Source organism: Mercenaria mercenaria, chromosome 1 (assembly GCF_021730395.1).
Source record: "Mercenaria mercenaria strain notata chromosome 1, MADL_Memer_1, whole genome shotgun sequence".
Taxonomy (NCBI): domain Eukaryota; kingdom Metazoa; phylum Mollusca; class Bivalvia; order Venerida; family Veneridae; genus Mercenaria; species Mercenaria mercenaria.
In genome coordinates this window covers 27,222,315-27,246,374 of record NC_069361.1, presented here as the reverse complement: position 1 = coordinate 27,246,374, position 24,060 = coordinate 27,222,315, and the positions used below count along the sequence as shown (strand labels likewise).

General features: G+C 36.3%; 1 protein-coding gene across 1 annotated transcript; it reads right to left on the bottom strand.

The window, feature by feature from the left end:
- Nucleotides 1-428: 428 nt before the first annotated feature.
- LOC123543018 (alpha-mannosidase 2-like) lies at nucleotides 429-23,831 on the bottom strand. Its single transcript, XM_045329081.2, has 4 exons — nucleotides 23,739-23,831; nucleotides 15,875-16,003; nucleotides 14,729-15,186; nucleotides 429-6,119 (listed from the first exon to the last, which is right to left on the bottom strand). Exons 2-4 carry the CDS (start codon nucleotides 15,985-15,987, stop codon nucleotides 3,445-3,447), a joined length of 3,246 nt encoding a protein of 1,081 aa, XP_045185016.2. The 5' UTR covers nucleotides 15,988-16,003; nucleotides 23,739-23,831; the 3' UTR covers nucleotides 429-3,444.
- Nucleotides 23,832-24,060: the final 229 nt, after the last annotated feature.

Below are 24,060 nucleotides of genomic sequence, written 5' to 3'. Positions count from 1 at the left end.
TAAATTTTCAACAATTTATTTATCTATTTGGGTTTTACGGCGCACCAACACAGTATAGGTTATATGGCGCCAAACAGGACTACAAATTTTGGTTCCACATCTCATTTACATCGAAATGGAATCAAAATTTGCATACCTGCTGGAATCACAGAGTTACTGCAAAACCAAATGTAAAGACCCTATTAGTCGCTTCTTACGATCATGCAAGGGTAAGGCAGTGGTTCCAATTCTTTTCATACACAGATCGTTCAAGAACCACATGGGGCAGATGACCTACTCTAGGAATTGTGTATGGGAGACAATCAAGTTTTAAGTTATCCTAAGGCTAGGCATTGTGTATGGGAGACGATACAATTTTACGAATAAGAGCATCTAGCACCAGAGTTATCTCGCTTTGTGCAGTTTACCACAATCAATAACAAAACTAGTTATTGGATTGTATATCAATTTAATTAAAAATAATTGTAAATCATCAAAATCGAAAGACATTAAACAACCATTCTTGTAAATAATAAATGAAAGTATGGATATCTGTGAAATATTTACAAATACATTACATTATACATGTATGCTATAAAAATCACATTCAAAACAACGCACGTAAATTACTGCAAAATAAAAACAACCAGGTGACTTGTTTTTCTGATATGGTAAACCATGTAAATTCAACCCTATTATTTCAAAATGTAACACTGTATGTACATATATGTACCTAACACTCGCCAAAACTAACATTATTGACACACAACTCACATATTTTCATAACTTCGAGTACATTGCAAGATAACTTTAAAATGAAACCAGAGCTGTTGGAAGGACAGCACTCTTCACTACTAGTATACGAAAACAGTTTACCTAGATATTAAAATTATATGAGTAAAAGTGAGAAATGTATGTTTCTGAACGGTGAGGAAGTTGCGCGCGCACACGTGTTTGTGTGTGTGTGTGTGTGTGTGTGTGTGTGTTGGGGGAGGGGGAGGAGTGGGGATGTTGAAGGGTTGCAATGTTCAAAATTCGGGGAAGAGGGTTGAGTTGTATTATGCGGGAATCTATGAATCAATTAGTGTAAGGAGTGTAATGGACACAGGGGAGGAAGAAGCTGATGTAGGGTTTGAAGTAGAGATGATATGAGGGATAAGTGAAATTAGAATTTAACCAACACTACTACCAAATCTGACCCAAATGACATTGACCTTTAAGGATCCTGACCTTAAACAAATAAATGTCCCCTCCCTCTCGCCTACTAAGATCAAACCGTATGTGAGGTTTGATGATTTTTGGGAGAGAAGTCAAGAAGATATAGTGAAACCGAGAAACTTGTCATAAAACTTTAACCTGAATGCCTTCTGCATGGCAAATACAATAGCCCTCCTTTACCTTCAAATATCAGAGCTTAAAACGTTTTTTAATCTATGTAATGACAATACTTAAATGCTGTCACATACATGTACATCTTAGCAACTTTTTATGAACAATTGAAGCCACAATAAAAAGACAAAATATAAACAATCAAATAAACACAACATCATTATAAAATATAACGTAGTTTAACAAGTGTATACATAATATGGTGTGTGCAGGAAGTGTATTAAGAGTAACACAATGCCCGTGCTTACATTTAAATAAGTGAATATTACACATTTTATTTTGCCTCCTTAAAATGAGTCTGTACAAACTGGGTAATGAAGTAAAAACCATGAAACGCAAGATTTCATATTTACATGACTCAAATACTGAGTAACAATTTAACCACAAAGCTTAAACAGCAACATGGTAACGTAAATAGCTACACCAATCTGCCTTTCAAATACTTCCACTTACTTATTGAGTCAGATATTTTGTTACACACATTCCTATTTAAATATTATACAGTACCATATATATCATATATCATTCTAAGGTACACAAACAGGGGTAATAAGAATGTATTAATTACGAAAATATCTCGATCAGTTTTAAATTACAGGAGACAGTATGCACAAATATTCCGATACATACATGGATTACACGCTGGTTTTAAAACTGTTTGGAATTATTGAGGGACATCCGTGACCGAGTGGTTAAGGTCGCCGGCTTCAAATCATTGCCTCTCATCGATGTGGGTTCGAGCCTCACTCGGGGCGTTGAATTCTTCATGCGAGGAAGCCATCCAGCTGGTTTTCGGAAGGTTGGTGGTTCTACCCAGGTGCCCTCTCGTTATGAAATAATGTACGGAGGGACACCTGGGGTCTTCCTCCACCGTCAAAGCTGGAAAGTCGCCATATGACCTATAGTTGTGTCGGTGCGACATTTAACGCAACAAAATAAATAAATTGGAATTATTGAAACATGTCGAACGTTTTGATATCATATTTTTCTTAGGAAATATAGAAACGTTGTCATTTTAATAAATTTACGAACGTGTTGCCACTAATTCATAAAACAATAAATTTCCATTTCTGTATATAGAGTCCAGGCTTTATTCTTCGTTATCCGGATATAGAGAATCTATCATTGGTCTTCGGTTAAGATCAGAAAATCCCAACCCAAGGGCGCACCTCTCAAGTCTTAAACGAGGCTGTGCCGAGTTTAAGACTTGAGCGGTGTGCCCGAGGGTTGGGATTTCCGATCTTCACCGAACACCAATGATGGATTCTATTTCTCACTTACCACAACAGAAAGAATGAAAACAAGCATGAAAATATGGAACTATTTAAAACGCGGGAAACTGACGTCCGTAAGCAGAAAAGACGTCATGACGTTTCAGTGACGCACAATAACAAAGTTCCACTTCAGTTTTATCGTTTGTAGCGTAACGAATTTTGAATCGAGAAATACACTATAAGGAACGGAGAGAAAAGATAAAGGTACCAGTTTTTTAATTATTTTACATAAATAATATGTATATTCAGTGCATGAAGTAGTCCGGCACAGGAGTGTGGGATAACCCATGTGAGATAAGACTTTCCAGCATTTCTAAAAATAGAGATTTTTCTGTCCGATAAGTGAGAAAATGACATTACGTTATTACTTCAGAGTTATGAAACGTGCAGAACTATATGCAGTTTGTCTCAACTAGATTGGCTTCTTCTTCTAGGCTTCAATGATTGTCACTACCAGGTATAAGTTTAACATACACTAATGTTTGTACAATAACATAATGTAAAAACAAAAGTTAAATTGGGCCATAATTTGTATCAAATCCAACAAAAAGTTTTCTAACTTCGTAATTTCAGAAAGTTTGATGACTCGGAAACATTGTGTTATGTCTTAATCCAAAACACGCAATGGTTACTGAAATATGAACTTGAACACAAAACTTCAACCATATGCGACACACAGGTGGCAGAGTAGCTCTCACTTTTCTTTGCATAACTCCCATCATCGCACTGTATAGTATATTAAGCCTGAATATTTACTTTAAACTTCCAATATAACACAGAACTACTGGCATCAAATTAATCCTTAAGAGATGACAAAGGACTTAATTTCCATTGGAGGAACTTGCAGATTTTCAAGGTTTACTTTCGACTGTTTCGTGGTAAGATGTGTTAAAGACGTTTCTCTAACACTACCTTTCAAAACACCAGGAAAGAGAGGGGCAACATTTACATTAGTACTAGGGCATTGTAACCCGTCACTGGGATAACCGCATCTAAACCCTTTCCTGTGTATGACTAAGCTAGTACCATTGAATGATAAGTCTGCTTTATACAATGATTTCATTCCAACCACAAAAATATCACAAGGTAGTGGCTGTTTTAATGGAACAAAATTCGGAGAAACTATCTCTGAATTTATCGGTGTGTACATCTTCTGAATTGGATGATTCAAAAATTCGTTGATAATGTTTGCTTGCATGGAAGGGAATGTGAACTTATCTTCAAATGTACTGGTATCATAGTGTTCGATTGTTAACATATATTTGGTCATTGTAAGTTTGTTGTCAGATATGCCTTCTCCAAGACCTCGCTCATCATCGTACAACAACTGCCTATCAATCATAAATTCTAACCATCCCCTCTCCAGAGAGGCTGCCCCATGTGCTTGCCCTGTATGCACTGTCACTCTAGTTTTACCATCTTCTATAAAAGCCATCGTTGTCACAGGATAATAGCTTCTTTCAATACTTTGATACTGTTCATCCGTTGGATGTCTTTTTCTTCCAATGAACTGAAATCCATTTTCGTCTGTGAAGAAACTACCTTTTTCATTATTAATGCTTGTTAAAATCCTCATGATAGGCTCCCTGTCTCGCATGTTGAGAACAAACATATTTAATGCATTCTGAATAAACAGTTGTCTGCCTTGTAAGCCTGGATGGTGATAAAGTCTGACTCTATGATATAAATGCACATATACTGACTGAACCTCTGTGCAAAATGGTCCTTCTATCACACGGACTACAGGAGTTCCCTGCAGCATGTTAGTAGCAGGACCAGTGGGCAAAAATATGTATGCTCCACTTCCCCGGGATGTATACTGTTTAAAGTCCAGCATTATTTTCGTTACTTTTGTTTTATTATCTGCCTTTTCAATCCATTTGTCCAGTAATCCATTTATTGGTTTGAACTCAGCAGCTATCTGAGAATTTTCAATTAGAATTGCTTCGTTGAGGTTTCCTCTATGTCTAGGCCTTTCTTGCTCGAATTTTAATTCAGGACCAATTATCAATTCTTCTGAATTGTAAATTGTAATTTTTGACCAGAAACTCTTTGGTGTCCTGTTTATAGTTTGTAAGATGTACGTCTCAATGCCAAATGCGGAGATTTCAGTCAGAAAGACGATCTCAAAAACTGTTCTATCTACTTCAGTACCTGATACAAATACTGGATTAATCTGAAATGGAACCTCTTTCCTTTTTGAATCTTTGATCTGAAATTCAACTGAATCAACAATCACTTCAACAAACTCGGAACGCAAATGACTTGTTGGATTATAGAGTACTATTCTTGTACCTTCTTTAGTAGGTGATATCTTCTGATGCATAGACGACTGCTTATAGGTAGCTCTAGTAAGTTCTGGTTCCAGTATAGATGGATCATTGTCAAGCTTTCCTTTTGTTAATAAAAACTGAGCTGCTGATCCCATGACGTGCATTGCATTGTCGTAAGCCAGAAGAAGCTTTTCTTCGTAATCCTCTACCACATAAGCCTTTGATGTTCCCGTAATCGCATCATGGTGTAAAAATATCCCAAGATTGTCTCTAGCCTCTTTTAGTAACCTTGGTGCCCGTTGCAGAAATTTATATTTAACATTCCAATAGTCACTATAGGCTAATGCAATGGAGTGAAGTATTTCTGATGCTCTCAGTCTAGTTTCAACTTCCCTAGAAAATCTTTTATCAAATGGTCGGGTGGAAAAATAGCCAGTCCAGTAAGCTTTATCGTGATCAGAATATGGGAAAAAATCACCCGAGAGCTCTCTTTTAGGAAATAAGCTACTCATTTCAGTATTCTTAATTTCTTTGAAATAATCATTTATTGTTCCAAACTTTACGTTTATTTTCCATTCAGGTTTCGAATTCATGTATTTCATAAGTTTTTTGTAATTTTCATACTGTTGGTCCCATTCTTCAATATGGTCATACCTGAAATCATCCCCTAAAGGCACAAAAATAGTGCCATGTGTAAACAGGCTTGATTTTAACCTATACTGTTCATACAACTCCTTAGCTTTATTCACTATATTTTCCTTGGTGATAGGTTGAATTATGCTGAATTCTGGTTCGCCTGGTATTTTTCTGAAATCAAACATGGCACATATAAACTTATCAGGTCCACATGTATGATGAAGACTGTACAACATATAAGGCATCACATGGCATAAAATATCATCCGAGTTTGAACTGCTCCAGTATTGTTTCCAGTAAAATTCCAGACTTTTCTCTAAGGCCAATCTACCCTTAGTACCTTGATGGATTCTGCCTATTACCATGTTAGACATGCCAGAATGTTTCCATAGGTATGGCATGGTTCCTGAGTGGCCGAAAGGGTCTATGGACCAACTGCTGGATGGTTTGATACCAAATGTCTCAAATACCCACTGATGTCCTTCAATCAGCTGATCAATCACCGAGATGTAGTGAGTGGATGCCTCGTCTGGCATTACCCATCCACCTGAAACAATCTCCAGTCTACCTAAAATAAACAAAAGACATTGTTATTGTTGATTAAAAAGATAGCTCTTGTTTGGTGGTCATGACATGTTGCAAGATGTATGTTCTGTGGTTTGTTGTTACGAATCTCTGAATAAATCGAACCAGTAAAACTTATGGCCTAGAAAAAGACGTAGTTTAGTGATAAGGAATCCAACAGATGATAAACTCTTTGTAGCTTATCAATAACACAGATTCAATTTCTTATAATATTTAATGAATGCACAAAACACATGCATTGCTTAGCCGACATTTTGGGATGACACTATCCAATCAATTGTTTCATCATTTATCTATATACGTAAAATGTGATGCAAACAAGTAGCTGCGTTCAATAAACGCTTGATGCCCCCAGTGGCATCCTTGTCGATAGATTTTGCACCCAAGACCAAAACGAGGTCAAGGTCAAGGTCAGACTGAGGTCAGGTGATGTTTGAAGATGAGAAATGGTCACAGTTTATATCTGTATTAGTATCAATTCATTCTTGTAAGGGGTATTGATGCTAGACGAAACAGTCCCATTTTGTTAACCGAGAGATGGCCCATATAAAGCAACCTAAGTCCGAAATGAGGTCAAGGTCAAACTGAGGTCAGGTGATGTCTGAAGATGAGGAATGGTCACAGGTTACATCTGCATTAGTATCAAGTCATTCTAGTAAGGGGTATTGATGCTAGACGAAACGGTCCCATTTGGTTAACCTTGTACGGACAGATGGACGAACGGATGGACGAACAGGACAATCACTATATGCCTCCCGCATCAGTAGATGCTGGGGGCTTAAAAGGAGAATTGTAAATAAGACAGACACTTTTAAGCATCTCTAATCTTTGAAACATTTGCTTCACTGGTGATTACATGGGTGAAAGTATGGAATATTGAAAATCCTGAAAAATTTGCTGGGGGCTTGGGGGCCGCAAGGGCCCCCGGTGGGCTCAGGGCAAAGCCCTGGTAGGGGGGCCAGGGGGGCAAAGCCCCCCGGAAGCTTCTGAGAATTAGTGATTTTGAACGCTTAGAACAGCCCTATTCTACCCTTATATGTGTGCCAAAAATTTACTTATTATATTGCACAAAATGCATGATTTTCAGTTAACAGTAACTTTTCTAAGTCAAGGACTTGTTTCAACAATATACCCTCAACATATTTTTGTAAGATTCAGACTGAAACTACCTGAAAATTCTAGCAACATTTTTGTTTTTTCATGACACCATATTTTAATGTTCTGGCACAACATTCACAAAATGAAGTAAATTTCGGTACGTAACGGGATCGAGTAATCATCACTGCAATATTTTTTTATAAAAGTGACTTTTCCGTGGTTGACGCTTGTTTTATAATTGGAACTCTTTACAAGGTGTGTATAATAAAATCCAGACATCACGAAAGTTGCCAAAAATGGCCGGACATTCGGTCCTGCACTGCCTGGACGAACATTAAATATGAAACAATTTTTTTTGTATCCTACCTGATCTAGATTGATTTGGATTCGAAAATCCCGAAAAATAATTATCATCAACCCACCCCTGTTCAAAGCGGAAAAAACATTAACAATTATCGGTAAATATTCTGTTGATAAAAGAAGTACTGGCCTTGTTTTCGTCATCAGTTAAAACCCGCTTAAAGAGCTAAAAGAAGTGTGTCGGTATCATGGCATCTGAAGTGGAGATCAAAGTTGCCCGAGATTGTCATGGCATTACGTCATGTTTTCGCGCCATGTGACACATCACTGTCTGATCGTACCGCCTCGGTTCTTTAAAACAGTAAAAAAAGTATCTTCTTTAATTTTTTTAAAAGCGAATGTGCAATATCCCATATAAACTGACAGATAAATGTGTCAAACGATAAGTGACCTATTTGCCCTAAATTTTTTTACATTATTGTTTGAGAAGAATATCTCACATAGTGTCGTGTCAAAAATACATCTACAAATATTCATTTACTTATCAAACTTATTTAAAACCACAGCGACATCATACTGCTTTATTTTAAAACCATATTTCTATTTACGTTCACGAGGTCACGTAACCTATTCTGCCGCATTACACAGAAATCTGTTTGCCAAAAATTGTTTTACTCATGTATTGAAATAGCTGCCGCTTTTTTATTATTTAAGATTTTTTAATTCTGTTTTTTGTACTTTCTTGTCAAAAGTCTGAATTTTATGACCATAGAATGTAGTATTTATTTACTTTTAGAAATAAATAAATATTTAAGATCGCGCTGTTTGAAATTTTACAAATAAATGTATGAAAATTCGATCGTTTTTATAGACTTTTGCCTACATTTCTGTCGATATCTTATTAAAATCGTTATAGAATTCAAACTGTATTACTTCTCAAGCGGTGTTGAAAATTTGAAGCGATTATATTAAAAAATGAATACACTACGCGCGTTTTTTATGTACGTGTCGATAAACAAAAGTAACGGCGATCTAGCCTAAATTAGATATTATTATTACGATAGGTCGCACGTGTTCGTGGAATGGAAAATTACTGGTATGACGTTTTGATATCTTTACGATTCGCGGGTAAATTCCAGTCATCCAGGTTAGTTTTAGGGATGTAATTTCTGCATTTGGTAAAGTTACGAGGTAAAATCCACGCATCCGATCGGATGAGCATACAGAGAGGTCCACTCGTCCCTATCCAGACTTTAACCCACCAATACTCGTATAAGACATAACTCGCAATATACGAGGCGGCTACATGTCCGTGGTGTTTGAAGATAAAATTGCATGCAAGAAATCGAGAAATGCATGCTGCAGACAAAAGTCCGTGCAAATTCTGACGCGCGGGAACTTTTCGGCGCATGTAAAATTTATGAAAAACGTAACAGTTGTTTTCATTGAAGTACAGCGCCTATGCGGGCCAATCAAAATTGTCGTTACATATTGACAATATGCGAGATGCGCTGCAAACGGCAAATGTGATAAACAGAGTCGATTGTGTTTGTCGCCGATCGACTGATTTTTCAAGCGTTGTTGATTGATGACACAATACCCCCCCCCCCCCGAATTTCGACCCGGATTTAGACGATTTGGAAAAAGGATCCCGGCCGAGATGGAAAATCCGGAACTTCCGGAGTATTCCGGAAAACTTTCACCCATGTGATTATGGTTAGATTTTTGTTTGTTTGTTTTGGGTTTAACGCCGTTTTTCAACAATATTTCAGTCATGTAACGGCGGGCAGTTAACCTAACCAGTGTTCCTGGATTCTGTACCAGTACAAACCTGTTCTCCGCAAGTAACTGCCCCACATGAATTATCAGAGGTGGAGGACTAATGATTTCAGACACAATGTCGTTTATCAAATAGTCACGGAGAACATACGCCCCGCCCGAGGATCGAACTCGCGACCCAGCGGTCCGTAGACCAACGCTCTTACCTACTGAGCTAAGCGGGCGGGTTATTATGGTTAGAATAAATGACAAGATAGCTTCATTAACTGTTTAACATGACATTATTTTTTTCTCAGATGACTCTGTAAAGACTTTCAAAATATTTTAATGAAAGTTATTTTGATTGTGTGTTTAAGAACAGCCAAGGAGACAGTGTGCTTGTTTATCTGGATGCTAGATAGTAAAATGGGACATATCTGAGGAAACTGGGGTCACTAGAATAATTAATTTACAAATCTTCTGTTCTGACAAATTAAATTCAGCAAGTGACGAAAATAGGGGAGTATGAGTGCTCCCAATTTTCGCCCATACACCACACCTACACTTCTTGGACCTTGTCATAAATAATATGGGAGATTCAAATCCATTCAATTATCCATAAGACAGAAGATCTAAGTATAAAAGGGTCTAAATTCATAAAAATATTTGTGACATAGTTACTGCCTTTGTGCCATATGATGTGAGTGATCAAATTCATTCAAAACAGTGAAAAGGCATTAAAACTTTAACTCGACATTCTAACTAAAAGGCGCCATATTTCATGAAATATTGGTGCCAGAGTTATGGTCGTTGGGTCATGATGTGGGTAATGATGTAAAAGATTACTATAAATAACTGTTTTAATCCATTCGGTAATAACAGAGATCGAGTGAAAGTGCATCAAAATTGACCCTCAAGCTCTCACCTGTGTATAAGGCTTCAGGTGTGTTTGTTACAGAGTTAGGTTTCTTCTATGTTAGCCTATATTATATACATGTCACACAAATCTAGGGCAATAATTTGAACAATTAAGGTAGAGAGTACATGCAAAATATCAAGGCTCTAGCTATTATTGATTCTGAGAAGAAGATTTTCAAAGTTCCTTATATATAAGCCTATAGTAAAGTACTAGTAACAAGCAGGGACCTGGCCATTTTTGACCTTAGGGCAATAATTTGGACAATAATGGTAGAGAGTAAAGCCCTTATATCACATGCCAAATATCAAAGCTCTAGAGAAAAAGATTTTTAAAGTCTGATGGCTGAAAACCTATTTTTAACCAAAAAGACCACTATGTTTAATGAACTGGAACCATTTGAAGAACTTTGAAAGATACCACTATGAAGGTTGTTCTCTTGTTCTGGATCGTACATGAGAGAGGACTACCCAGAGATCATTTGTTTCATCAAAATCCATTCAGTGGTTTTGGAGGAGATGTTCTTTAACGAAATTGTTGATAAAAAGTGACCACACTCTCTGGCGGCCATGTCTTTTGACAAATCAGAAATCTTTTACAATATTTGTAGAATGTCACACTAAGTTTCTACTATATACATATAGGCAAAAGTGATCTTTAATTAATTTAAAGTTAATCTTTAATTAATTTAAAATCAAGCTTGTAACTGTAAGAAGATAAAAGCATTGAATAAACTAGTATTGACCAGTCTAAGTATATTGTCCAAAATGGAGCCTGACCAGGACACATTGCCAAGGACCTAAACTGAATTGACCAGTATTGACCACTATACTTTTTAATGAACAAAACTTTATATTATTCAAATTGCTTTATTATTTTTATATTACTATTACAGCCTGTGCTAATCTGTGAATGTACAATGTATTAAAGTGTTGAACAAACCAATATTGACCGATCAAGAATAACCCTAGTATTGAATCGACCAGTATTGACCGGTATTGACCAGTATTGACCACCCCCGGTTTTAACCGGTTTAAACCGCCCCGGTCAATACTCCCTTAAGTGGTCAATACCGGTCAATACTGGTCGCTGGTCAATTAGTCAAAACTGACTGTTGAAATATTTTGCAAAGTTTATAAACAATTAAATAATGACTGTCTAAGAGCATTTGGGGCTTGATTATGGTGAATGCAGGCACTGTTATTTAGTTAAAGCAACCTATCAGTACTCCTAAATTGGTCAGAAGTGGTCGGCTTGTCAATACTGGTTGAATATTTTGGTTATTGAACATTTTCTGAAAGATTAAATTACAAAGATATATTATTTTTCAACAAAATTGTCACAATAAGTTGAAAAGCTGCTAATTTAACTGAAAAGTATTTTATAAACTGTAGCAATAAGTGTTTGATTCACAAGTGATGAATCTAATTATTTTTACTGGAATAAATAATTTAATGAAAAATTGCTGTGAACACTTGGTCCCTTTCATGGAAGTGGTTTGTGTTTTGAGAGCAGTTGTCACATTGCCTAATTGACACATGTCTTACAATATACAATAGGTATGTTGCTGGCCTGTTTATCTAGTCACTAATTAGCTGTCATGATCAATAATCCCACTGTTTTATTCTCAATGCTTGAACATGGTAACTTTATTTTAAAATTAAGTACCAGGTTATGCCATCATAATATTCAATTGACCAGTATTGACCAGTACATGTACTGATCAGGAAAACTGCATAGGACCAAAATTTGAATTGTCCAGTACTGTTCATTTCACTGAGTGTAATTTACAGTAATAAAATCTTTAATTAATTTAAAATCAAGCTTGTTACTGTAAGAAGATAAAAGCATTGAATAAACTAGTATTGACCAGTCTAAGTATATTGTCCAAAATGGAGCCTGACCAGGACACATTGCCAAGGACCGAAACTGAATCGACCAGTATTGACCACTATACTTTTTAATGAACAAAACTTTATATTATTCAAATTGCTTTATTATTTTTATATTACTATTACAGCCTGTGCTAATCTGTGAATGTACAATGTATAAAAGTGTTGAACAAACCAATATTAACCGATCAAGAATAACCCTAGTATTGAATCGACCAGTATTGACCGGTATAGACCAGTATTGACCGGTTTTAACCAGTATTGACTGCCGGCCTGGTCAATACTCATATTGACCGGCTTTTTGCCAACATTGGACTTGACAGACAGACACTTGCATGGATGACGGACACAACATGATCACAATAGCTCACCATGAGCACTTTGTACTCAGATGAACTAAAAATTAGGCAAAATAATTCATGAAATATTTGTAAAGAGTTATGGCACTTTTGACACAAAACTTTAACCAAGCTGTGAATGTGGTCAAGGACTCCAGTGCGTGTAGAATAATCCCGATATACCTTGTAAAGTCAAGCTAAAAATTACCCATTTAGATAGTAACTTTATCTTTTGAGAAATTATTCTTAAAAATTACTGGAATTATTAAAAGAGCTGTCACAAGAGACAGCACGCTAGACTATTTTGATGCTTGATAGTGACTAGAAATACATTCTGCATGCCACGGGCAGAATGTCAAGCCCGCCAGCATATTTGGCCTATAAGTGTGAACTTGACCTTAGACCTAGGGACCTGGTTCTTGCACATGACACTCCATCTCATAATGGTGAATATTCATGCCAAGTTACATCAAAATCCCACTATGAAGAAATGCTCTGGACAAACTTCAATTTTACCTTTGACCAACTGTGACCTTGACATTTGAAATAGGAACATGAGGTTTGCGCATGACACTCCTTCTCATTAAGGTTAACATTCACGCCAGATATAAACAAGATTGGTCCATGCATGTCAAAGTTACGGTCCAGACAAAATCGGATGGACACATGCATGCACAGACCATACACATACACCAACCCGCCAAAAGTGACAACTATATCGAGCTCATCAGAAGTGGGCTCAACAAAAAATGGGCACATCTGAGGAAGCTGGAGCAGTCGTTGGAGTTTTTAATGACTCCAATGTGGACAAAGGTATTAGACAATAGCTAATGTTTGTGTCAAAAGAATTAAGTAATAAGACTAAGAGAGATAAAGATAAAGTTATCAAAACATTAAATTCTAAGCAAAAAGGAGACATAATTCATGAAATACTGGTGCAAGGGTGATGCACATTGTGTCATATGATGTGTAACAACTACTTTAAGCTTGAATCAAATCCATTTGGTAATAACCGAGTTAGAGTGAAAGTGCACCAAAACTTTGTATAAAGGGGAGATAATTCATGAGATACTGGTGCCAGAGTTATGGCCATTCTGCCATTTGATGTGGATGGTGATGAGTAATAACAATTTTAAGAATGAAACAAATCCATCAAGTAATTACAGAGGTAAAGATAAAGTGCAGCAAAACTTTAACCAAAGTGCAGACGTGGAAGGACACCGATGCCGACCGGGATGCCGGGTCAAGTAGGACAGCTCTATATACTTTGTATAGCCGAGCTAAGAATTACCCTTTATTCCAAATGACTTTTTGTGAAAATCTCAAAAACAATTATATAAGTAAAAGGTGTTTTTGGCACAAAAACATATGTCTTCCCCCTATGTATGACTTAAGCTCTGGCGGCCATTTTTTGCAGCGAAGTGGAACGTTTCAACAATATGCATTACTAGACTTGGTACTGATCACTCTTGTGGAGTTTCCTCGAAATCTGTCAGCAATTTGACCTGTGAAAGCAGAACCAGATTTTTCTATTTTTAACTCTTGCTGCCATTTTGTGCAGTAAAGCAGAACATGCCAGCGATATGTACAACTAGGACTGTCACTGATCATTCCTGTGAAGTTTCATTGAAATCTAGCCAGCAGTTTGACCTGTGAAAGCCGGACAAGATTTTTCTATTTTTAGCTCTTGGGGCCATTTTGTGCAGCGAAGCGGAAAGTGTCAGCAATATGCAAAACATGTGCAGCAAAGCAGAACATGCCATAGATATGCACAACCAGGATTGTCACTGATCACTCCTGTGAAGTTTCATTGAAATCTGGCCAGCAGTTTGAGCAGAGAAAGCCGTACAAACTTTATTTTTAGCTCTTGCAGTCATTTTGTGTAGCAAAGCGGAACATGCAGACGGTATGAACGACTAGGCATAGTACTGATCACTCCTGTGAAATTTTGTCAAAATCCAGCCCGCTGAAAGCTGTACAATCTTAATGCAGACTGACGGACGGATGGACAGACGGCAAAGGCAAAAACCATGTCTTCCCCAGGTGACATAATTAATTGAATATAATTTAACTAATTGTTGTTATAATTGTTGATCGTCTATTTAATTCAAATATCAAAAATATCATTGTCACAAAAAGGTGGTGCATCTGCTAAAAATTGCGTTCAGTGAATAACTATATCATCATTCAAACATTGTGTTATTATGAAACATTAAACGATAGAAAACAATCTGAGATGCCACCAACTGACAACTTATGTAAAAAATTCCTCCCTAGTGTTGATACGTACCTGATTTAACAAGATCATGGACTTGTTCTTTTATGAGCTTAGATTGGCTTTCCCACCATCTATGGAAGAAAATAATCTCTGCCCAAATAAATGTCATATCCTGATATAGATGCAGTTTTCGCACCATGTGGTCTAAAATAAACTTCACCTTTCTGTTATAATATTCATCTACTGTCTCCAACCAACCTGGGTCTAGATGTGAATGGGGCACTATTATAACACTCAATGGACGTAAGTTTGGGCCATAAGCTGCATCTTTTAGCTCTGCATGTGGAAGATTATAAAGTCCATTCACATAAGTGTTAAAGTCTGTCCTCTCTGCTAAGTCTTGTGTAGCTATAACATCCTTTGGCACTGAAAAGTCAGCTCTACACTGACCAGCATTCACTTTCCATCCCTTAAAACTGAATGATAAAGGGTTCTTGTCCATAAACTTTTTCAGTTTGTCTTCATGTGAACTAAAATAGAAGATAAATAGCATGTAAATCAAACAAGATCTTCATCGAAGATTCAATTTCTTATAAATTAATCACAAAAATAAATGACTTACTCAAAACCAAACTATGTACTTGCACATTTTAATGATTTTTTAAGTTTGTTTGTTGGTTTTGTTTGGTGTAACACTGTTTATCAACAGTATATATGTATATGTTATACAGTGACTGGAATAATCCCGAATTCCTTGACAGTACTGGCCTGTTCCAAGCACGAAAATATTTGCAATTACATGTACATGTAATTCCAACAGAAGTTGATTATATCACAGAAACATAATTATTATGTAATCATAATTTATTTTAGGTCACATAATTATAGATTATATTTTATTCATGCTGAAAATAGAATCATACTGTTATGTTAGGCCAAAGTCCATGACATGTCATCTTTTTTTCAATCTTAGGGGTGGACTCTATGCCAAATATCCTTCAGTAACTGCAGATCAATAGCAGTAGTGACAATGTTAACTATTAAAAATAAAATTTATTCATGCAGTCTGATCTTGGTCTGCACTGTTCGCTATTCAGTTAGTAAATATTCAGTGAACATCCCTTTGAATATTTAGTGGTACTGCCCAAATTGAATGATGGACCAGTCCATTTTAGAAATTTAGCAGGGTAAAGGTTAAGAACAATTATAAAACAAAACCTGAATATCTTGGGTAGGAGTCCTGTGTACATAAGGAACAGATATACCACTGCAAGTGTCCCTGCCACTGACATCACAACAACTCTGTGTCTAAACTTCATTCTCAGCCTCATTCATCTACTACTGTTTCTGAAGAAAAAAGAAAGAAATAAATAATGAAAAAATCCCAATCCACCCCTTAGTAAAAAAGTAACAAACTTAACATTTATAAAGAAGGTAATGCATCATAGCAGTGGAATTCATACATATTATTTTCCTATGTGTCTGAGTTTATCTCAATGAAAGTCCAAAAATAACTAAAAAAAAAATTTTTGTTACTAATTTGTATGTTAATGCAATTCTCAGTTCTGACAGTATGGATCGAGTATGGTAATGGTTCAATAATCTTGCGAGAAAGAACTCTTCTCAATAATACCATAAAGCGAAAACCTTTTGCTTGCAAGGACTGAGTATACATTGTGCATGTGTGCCGAGTTTATTAGGTGCAACCAGTTAAAACCATATGGGTGGCTGGTGCAGCACAGTTAAATAATCATAGTCATGGTAAATTGTAATTATGTGATATCTGCGTAATTATGTTGTGTCTGCATAGTTGTGTTGTGTCTGTGTTGTTAGACGAGTCTTCTTAGTTATAGTGTCTACATTGTTCATTACAATCGGTATGGACGCTGTATCTGCTCTCCCTCATGGTCCCCAGGTCCGGTCCTCTGTAGCTTGCCTTCTTGTTGTCATCAGCAGTGGGTAAAAGGTAGACAAAAATGCCTGCTGTGATGATTCAGAGAAGTCCGCTACAAGTGGTATGGTTGCTGGATCTGCACTCCCTCATTGGCCTCTGGTTTGGTCCTCTGCAGCACGTCTTCTCGATGTTGCCAACAGCTGATAAATGGTAGTTTGGCATATGGTCCTACTTTAAAACTATATACTAAAACACCCGCCATGTCAATTTGGAGAAGTCCACTGCACAGGCACGCAGATAGGTATGATGGTGTTGTAATGCAGATTCGGTAATGATAGTCCGTTTTTTATGGCCACACTCCCTGGTCTTTGTCGCGTGATGATAACATGGCCAGATGTTAATCTAGTTAGGGTGCTGATCCAGCTAGTGCCATATGTGCCCTCTCCACGATGTGCACATACCAGGGAGCTCAGAGATGTCAATATTCATCCAAAGCGTGCTGTCTTAAATAGACCAATTTCAATTTTTTTACACTGTGATAAACAGCCAACAGAGTAACAAGTATACATGTATTCTCAAACAAGAAGAACAGCCTTTGTCAGAGGACCACTGTTCACAAAACAGTATGGTATGTAAAAGTTAATGTTTGAATGACATTTTATATGTAAATGTTTCATAGTTATTTGTTATCTAAAGTCCATTACTATTTTTGAATTAGCATTGAAGGATGTAATTTTCAAGATACTTACCGATAAATCACTTAATATCTTTTCGTATTTCATTTTTTAATATAACAAATTGTAATTTTGTCTTGTTTTTTTCAGCGTAAAACCAAGAAGAACAGACTCATATACTAGACTTGTAGTGTGCGAACTAAGACCCACAGGTGTCCAGCATGGGTGAAACAGTTCCAAACATCATTCATACATAGTGCTATCCAATACAATCACCCTTGCGATCCAACAAAGATACAGATATCTACCAAGGTAAGCTTATAATCTCAAATATATTACTTTTGAAAATCAAATTGCTGTTACATTTTCATTTTTAATCAGTTGCCTATAATGTACTGCATGTAATATATGTTTATATTTTATGTTTTTGGTGAAAGCGACAGTTTTTCAGGAGTTCTGTCTAATACACTCAAACATCTTAAGTACTTCAAAAGCTCAAAATTTACTCAAATTTTCTCAGTCTGGTCTATTGATGGTTAATATGTGTTATTTACACCAATCTTAATTGCGTCCCACTATTGGTGAATTCACTATATATTTCATATATGGTACGCCTCATCCTGAGGCTACATTTTAAAAAATCTTTGTTTGCTGTCTCCTGAACCTACTCTGTGAAGTTGGGTAGGTAGGCAGGCAAATTTTTTTTTTCCAGTGCTACTTATAACTAATTATTTTATATTTCTCAGGAAGATAAATGAATAAAAGATGAAAAGATATCTTATGTCATTTTATATCTGATTTGTTGATGCTTTTGCGAATATTTGAAAAAAGAATTAAATGCTACAATTAAATTTCTTTCTGCTCTTCTACAACAATGGCTAAAATTCTAAATTGTTGTTATCATTTTATGTGGGAGAGGTGGACCTCAGTATGGGTAGGATGTGTTGTTGTGTAAAACGTATTTCATTTCGTAGGGTTTAGTTTTTTTAATAATTTAATTTTGTTCATGTTTGTTTTTAACAGACAAACTTAATGTAGGGGGAAAGAGAGTGATATCTGATGAGGCTACGGATCCGTGGTAATGTAGTTTAAAAGGATTCACTGAAAAAAGTCACACTCCCAATCTCCGGACGTCAATTTAAAAATTTCCTTCCATAAATATTGTGTACTAAGACAATCTACATGAAATGTGAGATTCTGAGCTATTTTCTACGGAAGCATGGAGGTGACATCATATTTTTTTTTAATTTATCTTGCGGCCACGAGATATAACTAAGAAAAAAAAAAAAAAAAAAAAAAGAAATGTTATGTGTGTGTGTTCGGGTTTAACGTCTTGTCTCGTGGCCACAAGATATAACTAAGAAAAAAACAATTTCTTAATTCATGGCCACAAAATATAACTAAGAAAAAAACAAAAAACGATTTCTTAATTCGTGGCCACAAAATATAAGTAAGAAAATAAAACAAAAAACAATTTTTGCTAATTCGTGGCCACGAAATATAAGTAAGAAAACAACAAAAACTGATTTTTGCTAATTCGTGGCCACAAAATATAACTAAGAAAAAATACAAAAAACGATTTTTTGCTAATTCGTGGCCATGAAATATAACTAAGAAAAAAAAACAAAAACAATTTGCTAATTTGTGGCCACGAAATATAAGCAAGAAATATTATATTTCATGGCCATGAATAAGCGAAAATCGTTTTACATTCTTTCTTACTTATATTTCGTGGCCACGAATTAGCAAAAAATCGTTTTTTGTTTTTTTCTTAGTTATATTTCGTGGCCACAAGATAACATTGTTTGTTTTTCGTTTCTTTCTTAGTTATAACTCGTGGCCACGAGATAAATTAAAATTAAACAAGAGCTGTCACTAATGGTGACAAATGCCCCCGCAGCGCCTTGACCTTTGACCTGGTGACCTTGACCTTTGACCCCAAAGTCAATAGGGGTCGTGTACTCAATAAGTACTATTAGCATGTGAAGTTTGAAGGTCCTGAGTGCAGTGGTTCGCAAGTAAAGTGCCAAAGTTAACGTTGTGACGAACTAACGGACGGACAATTGAAAACTAATATGCCTCCCTTCGGGGGCATAAAAATCCGATGTCCCCTCCATGCTTCTGTAATTTTCATATAAACATCTGATAAGTTGATGAATTTTGTGCGGCGACATTGAATGAAAATGGTGGCATCCATAACGTTTTCGGTGGCAGCGCCTACGAATGAAATGAATAAGACAGATTACCCTTCTCAGGACCAGAAATGGACAGGAAATAATAGTTCCCGCTGTAAATACTCTTTTGATTTATATTGACCTGAAAAGAGACTGGAGTAGCCATTCCGCAAACACAATATCAGTCATGAAACGCATGTGCTTCTTTCTCGCCAAAATTATAATAACTTACCCACAACGTAATTATTTTCGAAAGCGTGCACAATCAAATTTACCAAAAGTATCCTAAGATGTTAAACAAGAGGGTCTTACAGTTTTGTATATATTTTTTTGTGGTTATTACGTTTTTTTCTTTAGGACAGACAGCAATATTGCAGCAGACGACTTTGTGCACCTGGACAGTTGTTTCTTTTTTACGACACTTTCTATAAGCCCACGGGCAACATGTCGAGCCCGCCAGCTGTCAAAAAGACTAGGAGTTGCACATGACAACCTGCCTCACTGAGGCAAACTATTATGCCAAATAAAAAATGATTGCAAAAAGTTACAATATAAGTTATTTATAGTAACAACAAAGGGAAGTAAATCTTTAAAAAAAATCTAAGTCCACACAAAAATCCTTACCAGTAGAGATAGGTCAAAATACACCTCAAAATTGGATGTAACATTCATATTGTACAGAAAAGTGGTCTTGATTTTTCCCTACGACCAGTTATAAAAAAAAATACAATATAAACTATTTATAGTAAAAACAAAGGGAAGTAATTTTAGGTTCTTGCACATGACACTCCGTCTCATGATGGTGAACAATTGTGCCAAGTAACATCAAAATCCCTCCATGCATGAAAAAGAAATGCTCCAGACAAAGTCATTCTTGTTTCTGACCTTTGACCTCTAAGTGTGTCCTTGACCTTAGACCTAGGGTCCTGGTTCTTGCGCATGACACTCCGTCACATGGTTGTGAACATTTGTGCCAAGTTACAACAAAATCCCTCCATGCATGAAAAAGAAATGCTCCGAACAGTCACTTTTGAATTTAACCTTTGACCTCCAAGTGTGGCCTTGACTTTTGAGATAGGAACCTGTGGTTTGCGCATGACACTCTGTCTCACTGAGGTTAACATTCATGCCAAATATAAACGAGATTGCTCCATGAATGTCAAAGTTATAGTCCGGACAAACAAATCCGGATGGATGCACGCGCGCACATACACCGAACAGCCATTTGGACAACTATGTCTTCGCTTCCGCAAGCAGGCTCGACAAAAAATGGTTCTTATTTGCAACATAATTATTGAAATGTATGAGCAAAAATAACATTTTACATCTTGAAAAATATTATGATGGTCTGACGTAAGTATAGTATTTCGCACTTTGAAAATTTGCTATTTTGCACTTGTCGGCAACATGAAACTAATTTTGTAAGCTTGTCAATGCAGTAATCATCAGTCATCTAATATATTTTTCACATCTTGTGATGCAAACACTCTGGCTGATGTAATTATCAGCCAGTGATTGAAAATTGGGTGTTAACTGAAAGTGATAGACGTTGGGAGGTTGAATGAAAGTGCTGCTCTGTCAAGTGAATGCAGATTGGGTTAATGTTCTGCAGCTGATTGGAACTTATAAAAAAAATGTTCGGCTCAGTGGGCCAATAAAAAAATTTGGAGCGCAGTGTTTTTCGCGGGTCAGTCAGGAGACAGCAAACAAACCCAATTTTAATTTTGGCCTGAAATGGTACGCTACCTATTAGGGCAGTGGTACACTATGTCCTGCATCGGAACTAAAACACAAGCATAGTTATAATGTAAACCCTGGGAGAGAAAATACCAAGGTCCCTACTGGGGCTCAAACCCCGGACCTCGAGATCTGTAGGCGGACACTCTAAACACATCGTTTAAGGGTTAACCCAACAGTAAGGAAGTGGCCTATAAACCTACTATCACTACACTTCTCCCCCTTTACTTTTCAGAGCTTACCAGCTCTCCAGCATGACACTCCACATGAGTCAGTCAAACACTTCTGACACCATTAATGTAAACCCTGGGAGAGAAAATACCAAGGTCCCTACTGGGGCTTGAACCCGGACCTCAAGATTGGTAGGCGGACACTCTAACCACGTCGCTAAAGGGTTAACCCAACAGCAAGGAGTGGCCTATTAACCTACTATCACTACAGTTATATCATTTTCTGCTATTTTTGCGTTACATCTTGTCTCGCAGTATTTGATTTTTGCGAGAACAACTATGTGCAGCACTACAGTAAACAAATTTGACCTTCTTTGGAAGCTGATTACGTTTCACATCCTATTTTTGTAAACGTAGGTCAATTATTTTTAAATGCCCTCGTCGATCATTTGACTCAGTTAAGTTGGTAATGAATTGTGTGTTGTCCAACTATTTGACGGAGTTAACCTTCCAAGTTGTGTTAATTTTACATTGCAGTAATTGTTAATGTCTTAATACTCACGAAATTTATTTTGAAAATTTAGGGGTCCTATACATTTTACACTTTCCGTTTTTTTTCACGAAAATATTCGGCGAAATTCGGCCCCATTCCCCCTCAAAATAGTACGTTTTTCCCCCTTTCCGATGCCTAAAATTTCCCTCCGAAAATAAAAAAGAAATGCCAATCAATTAAATCATAATACACTAGTTTATTTTATTTATTTTCATATAAAAAACAGTTCACCGCAGTATCTCACGTTTTGTTTACATCGACACCGGTTGAAGTAACTTCCCTTGATAAATCAGAATCATCGAAGCGCTTTATTATTCTGCACAACAACGCTGTTGAATGTTAGTCTGTAAATGATTTGCATTCTATTTGTTTGGCCGGGTAGTGTTGAGTTTTCCATCTTCTAGTCAGTCAGGGATTGATTTTATGCTTTGGGAAGGGACTAGTCCAACGCATACATTTTTTTACAGTTTGTTTTTTATTGTGACAGGTCAAATGTAGCAGTGACTGCAAATGTCAGAATTTGACAATAATAAAAAACAGCCACTCACCGACTTGTTTAGGAAAGGACCTAATGTCTGTTGCAAATTTTGGTATTCTAATGAACAGTCAGGGGTGTAACTGTTTTAAGTTATGTTACCTATTTCAGTTACTTTTTCAAGCATTTTATAACCTGTATTAGTTATAAAATATAGTTGACTCAGGTAAGTTAATCAAAAAAAGTCTTTTTGCTGTTCTCACAAAGTGACCTTTAAAGTGAAATTAGTAGCAAACTGTGGTTAATCAAATTCTCTTTTAGTCTGAGCATGACCTGATAAGCATAATGGGATATTAAGAGTTTTATAGCTTTAAAACATATGCGTAAAACTTTATCAGCCTTGCGTAAAATTTTTTACTGCATAGCTGGAAAGATAAAAGGTCAAGGATTCAGGAAATAATTGCATTAGTTGCATTCATAATGAGGAATTGGCACAGGAGGGCTTTGTAATATTTTATGATAACTGAAACAAGTTATGAAAGTTTAAGCAATAACTCAGATGGGTTATAAACTGCGATAACTTGAAACAGTTACACCCCTGACTGATGGATGTCTTATCCTCCACATTTGAAAAATTTATTTGGTTATCTGGTATTGATATGCTACATTGTGTTATATGTCATGTCACATGCTCTTATGGGCCTTGAATTTATCAATAAACTTGGAACTGTAGTTTATTTCAAAACAAATGAAAATTCTCCTTTTCTTAGTTTTACGTCGTATTTTCCCCCCTCCAAAGAGCACTGACCCCCTTCCCCCAAAACTGAAAAAAAAAACACTGCTTTCACAGGAAGCGCTGTATCAAGTTGGATGCCGTACCGCGAAATTAGAATTAACTCCCTTGGCGAAAGTGAAGGTCACATGCACCGGAAACATGACGGGTTTAAATGTAAACAAGGACTAGAACAATAATTTTCTGCTTGAAATGATAGTGGAAAAGAGAAGGTTTACGAAGTTAATAGGAAATAATAGCAACATCATGTTGCTTTTTCTTTCCTTTATTCATTTATTCCCTTAGTACCGTAAAATAGCTGCAAACAGTGTAAGCGAATAAAATCAGCACACAAGAATAAAAAAAAACTACGGAAAAGCATATACACAAAGCGAATAATAAGCATATAAGTGGAAAATCTAGGGATATCATTGGTTAAAATAAAGATTCATGACTTTCCAGATCTGCAGAGCTAACTAGTAAACTACCACACATCTAGTTTTTCCATTCAAGAAAGAAATCATATTTAAACTGATTAAAATTATTAGTTAGCCTAAATTCCTCAGACCATCTTTAAAGTATATCCTGAAGCCATAACCAGTTAAAAAGACTTCATTCAATAGTTTCACTTACAAAATAATCCAAAGTCAATGAGTAATTGCTTGATCGTGCAAATGGGGTGTTTCAAGCAAAGGGAGGCGATCGTGTCTTTTAGTTATGCCTAATTTCTGTACTATTTATACTGTACCGTACCCTTCTGTACTGTAAAATTTCGCGACTAATTTGTTTACAGGAAAATACACAGCTTTTTTTTTCGTTAAGAAATGCGATGCATTTGTAATTAACATTGCTAGAATATATCAAAACTATATTTGTAAAACACTGTTGAACATTGTATCGTTGAAGACACAGTTTCATTGACCATCAAGATCAAAGAGCTAATATGAAATAAGAC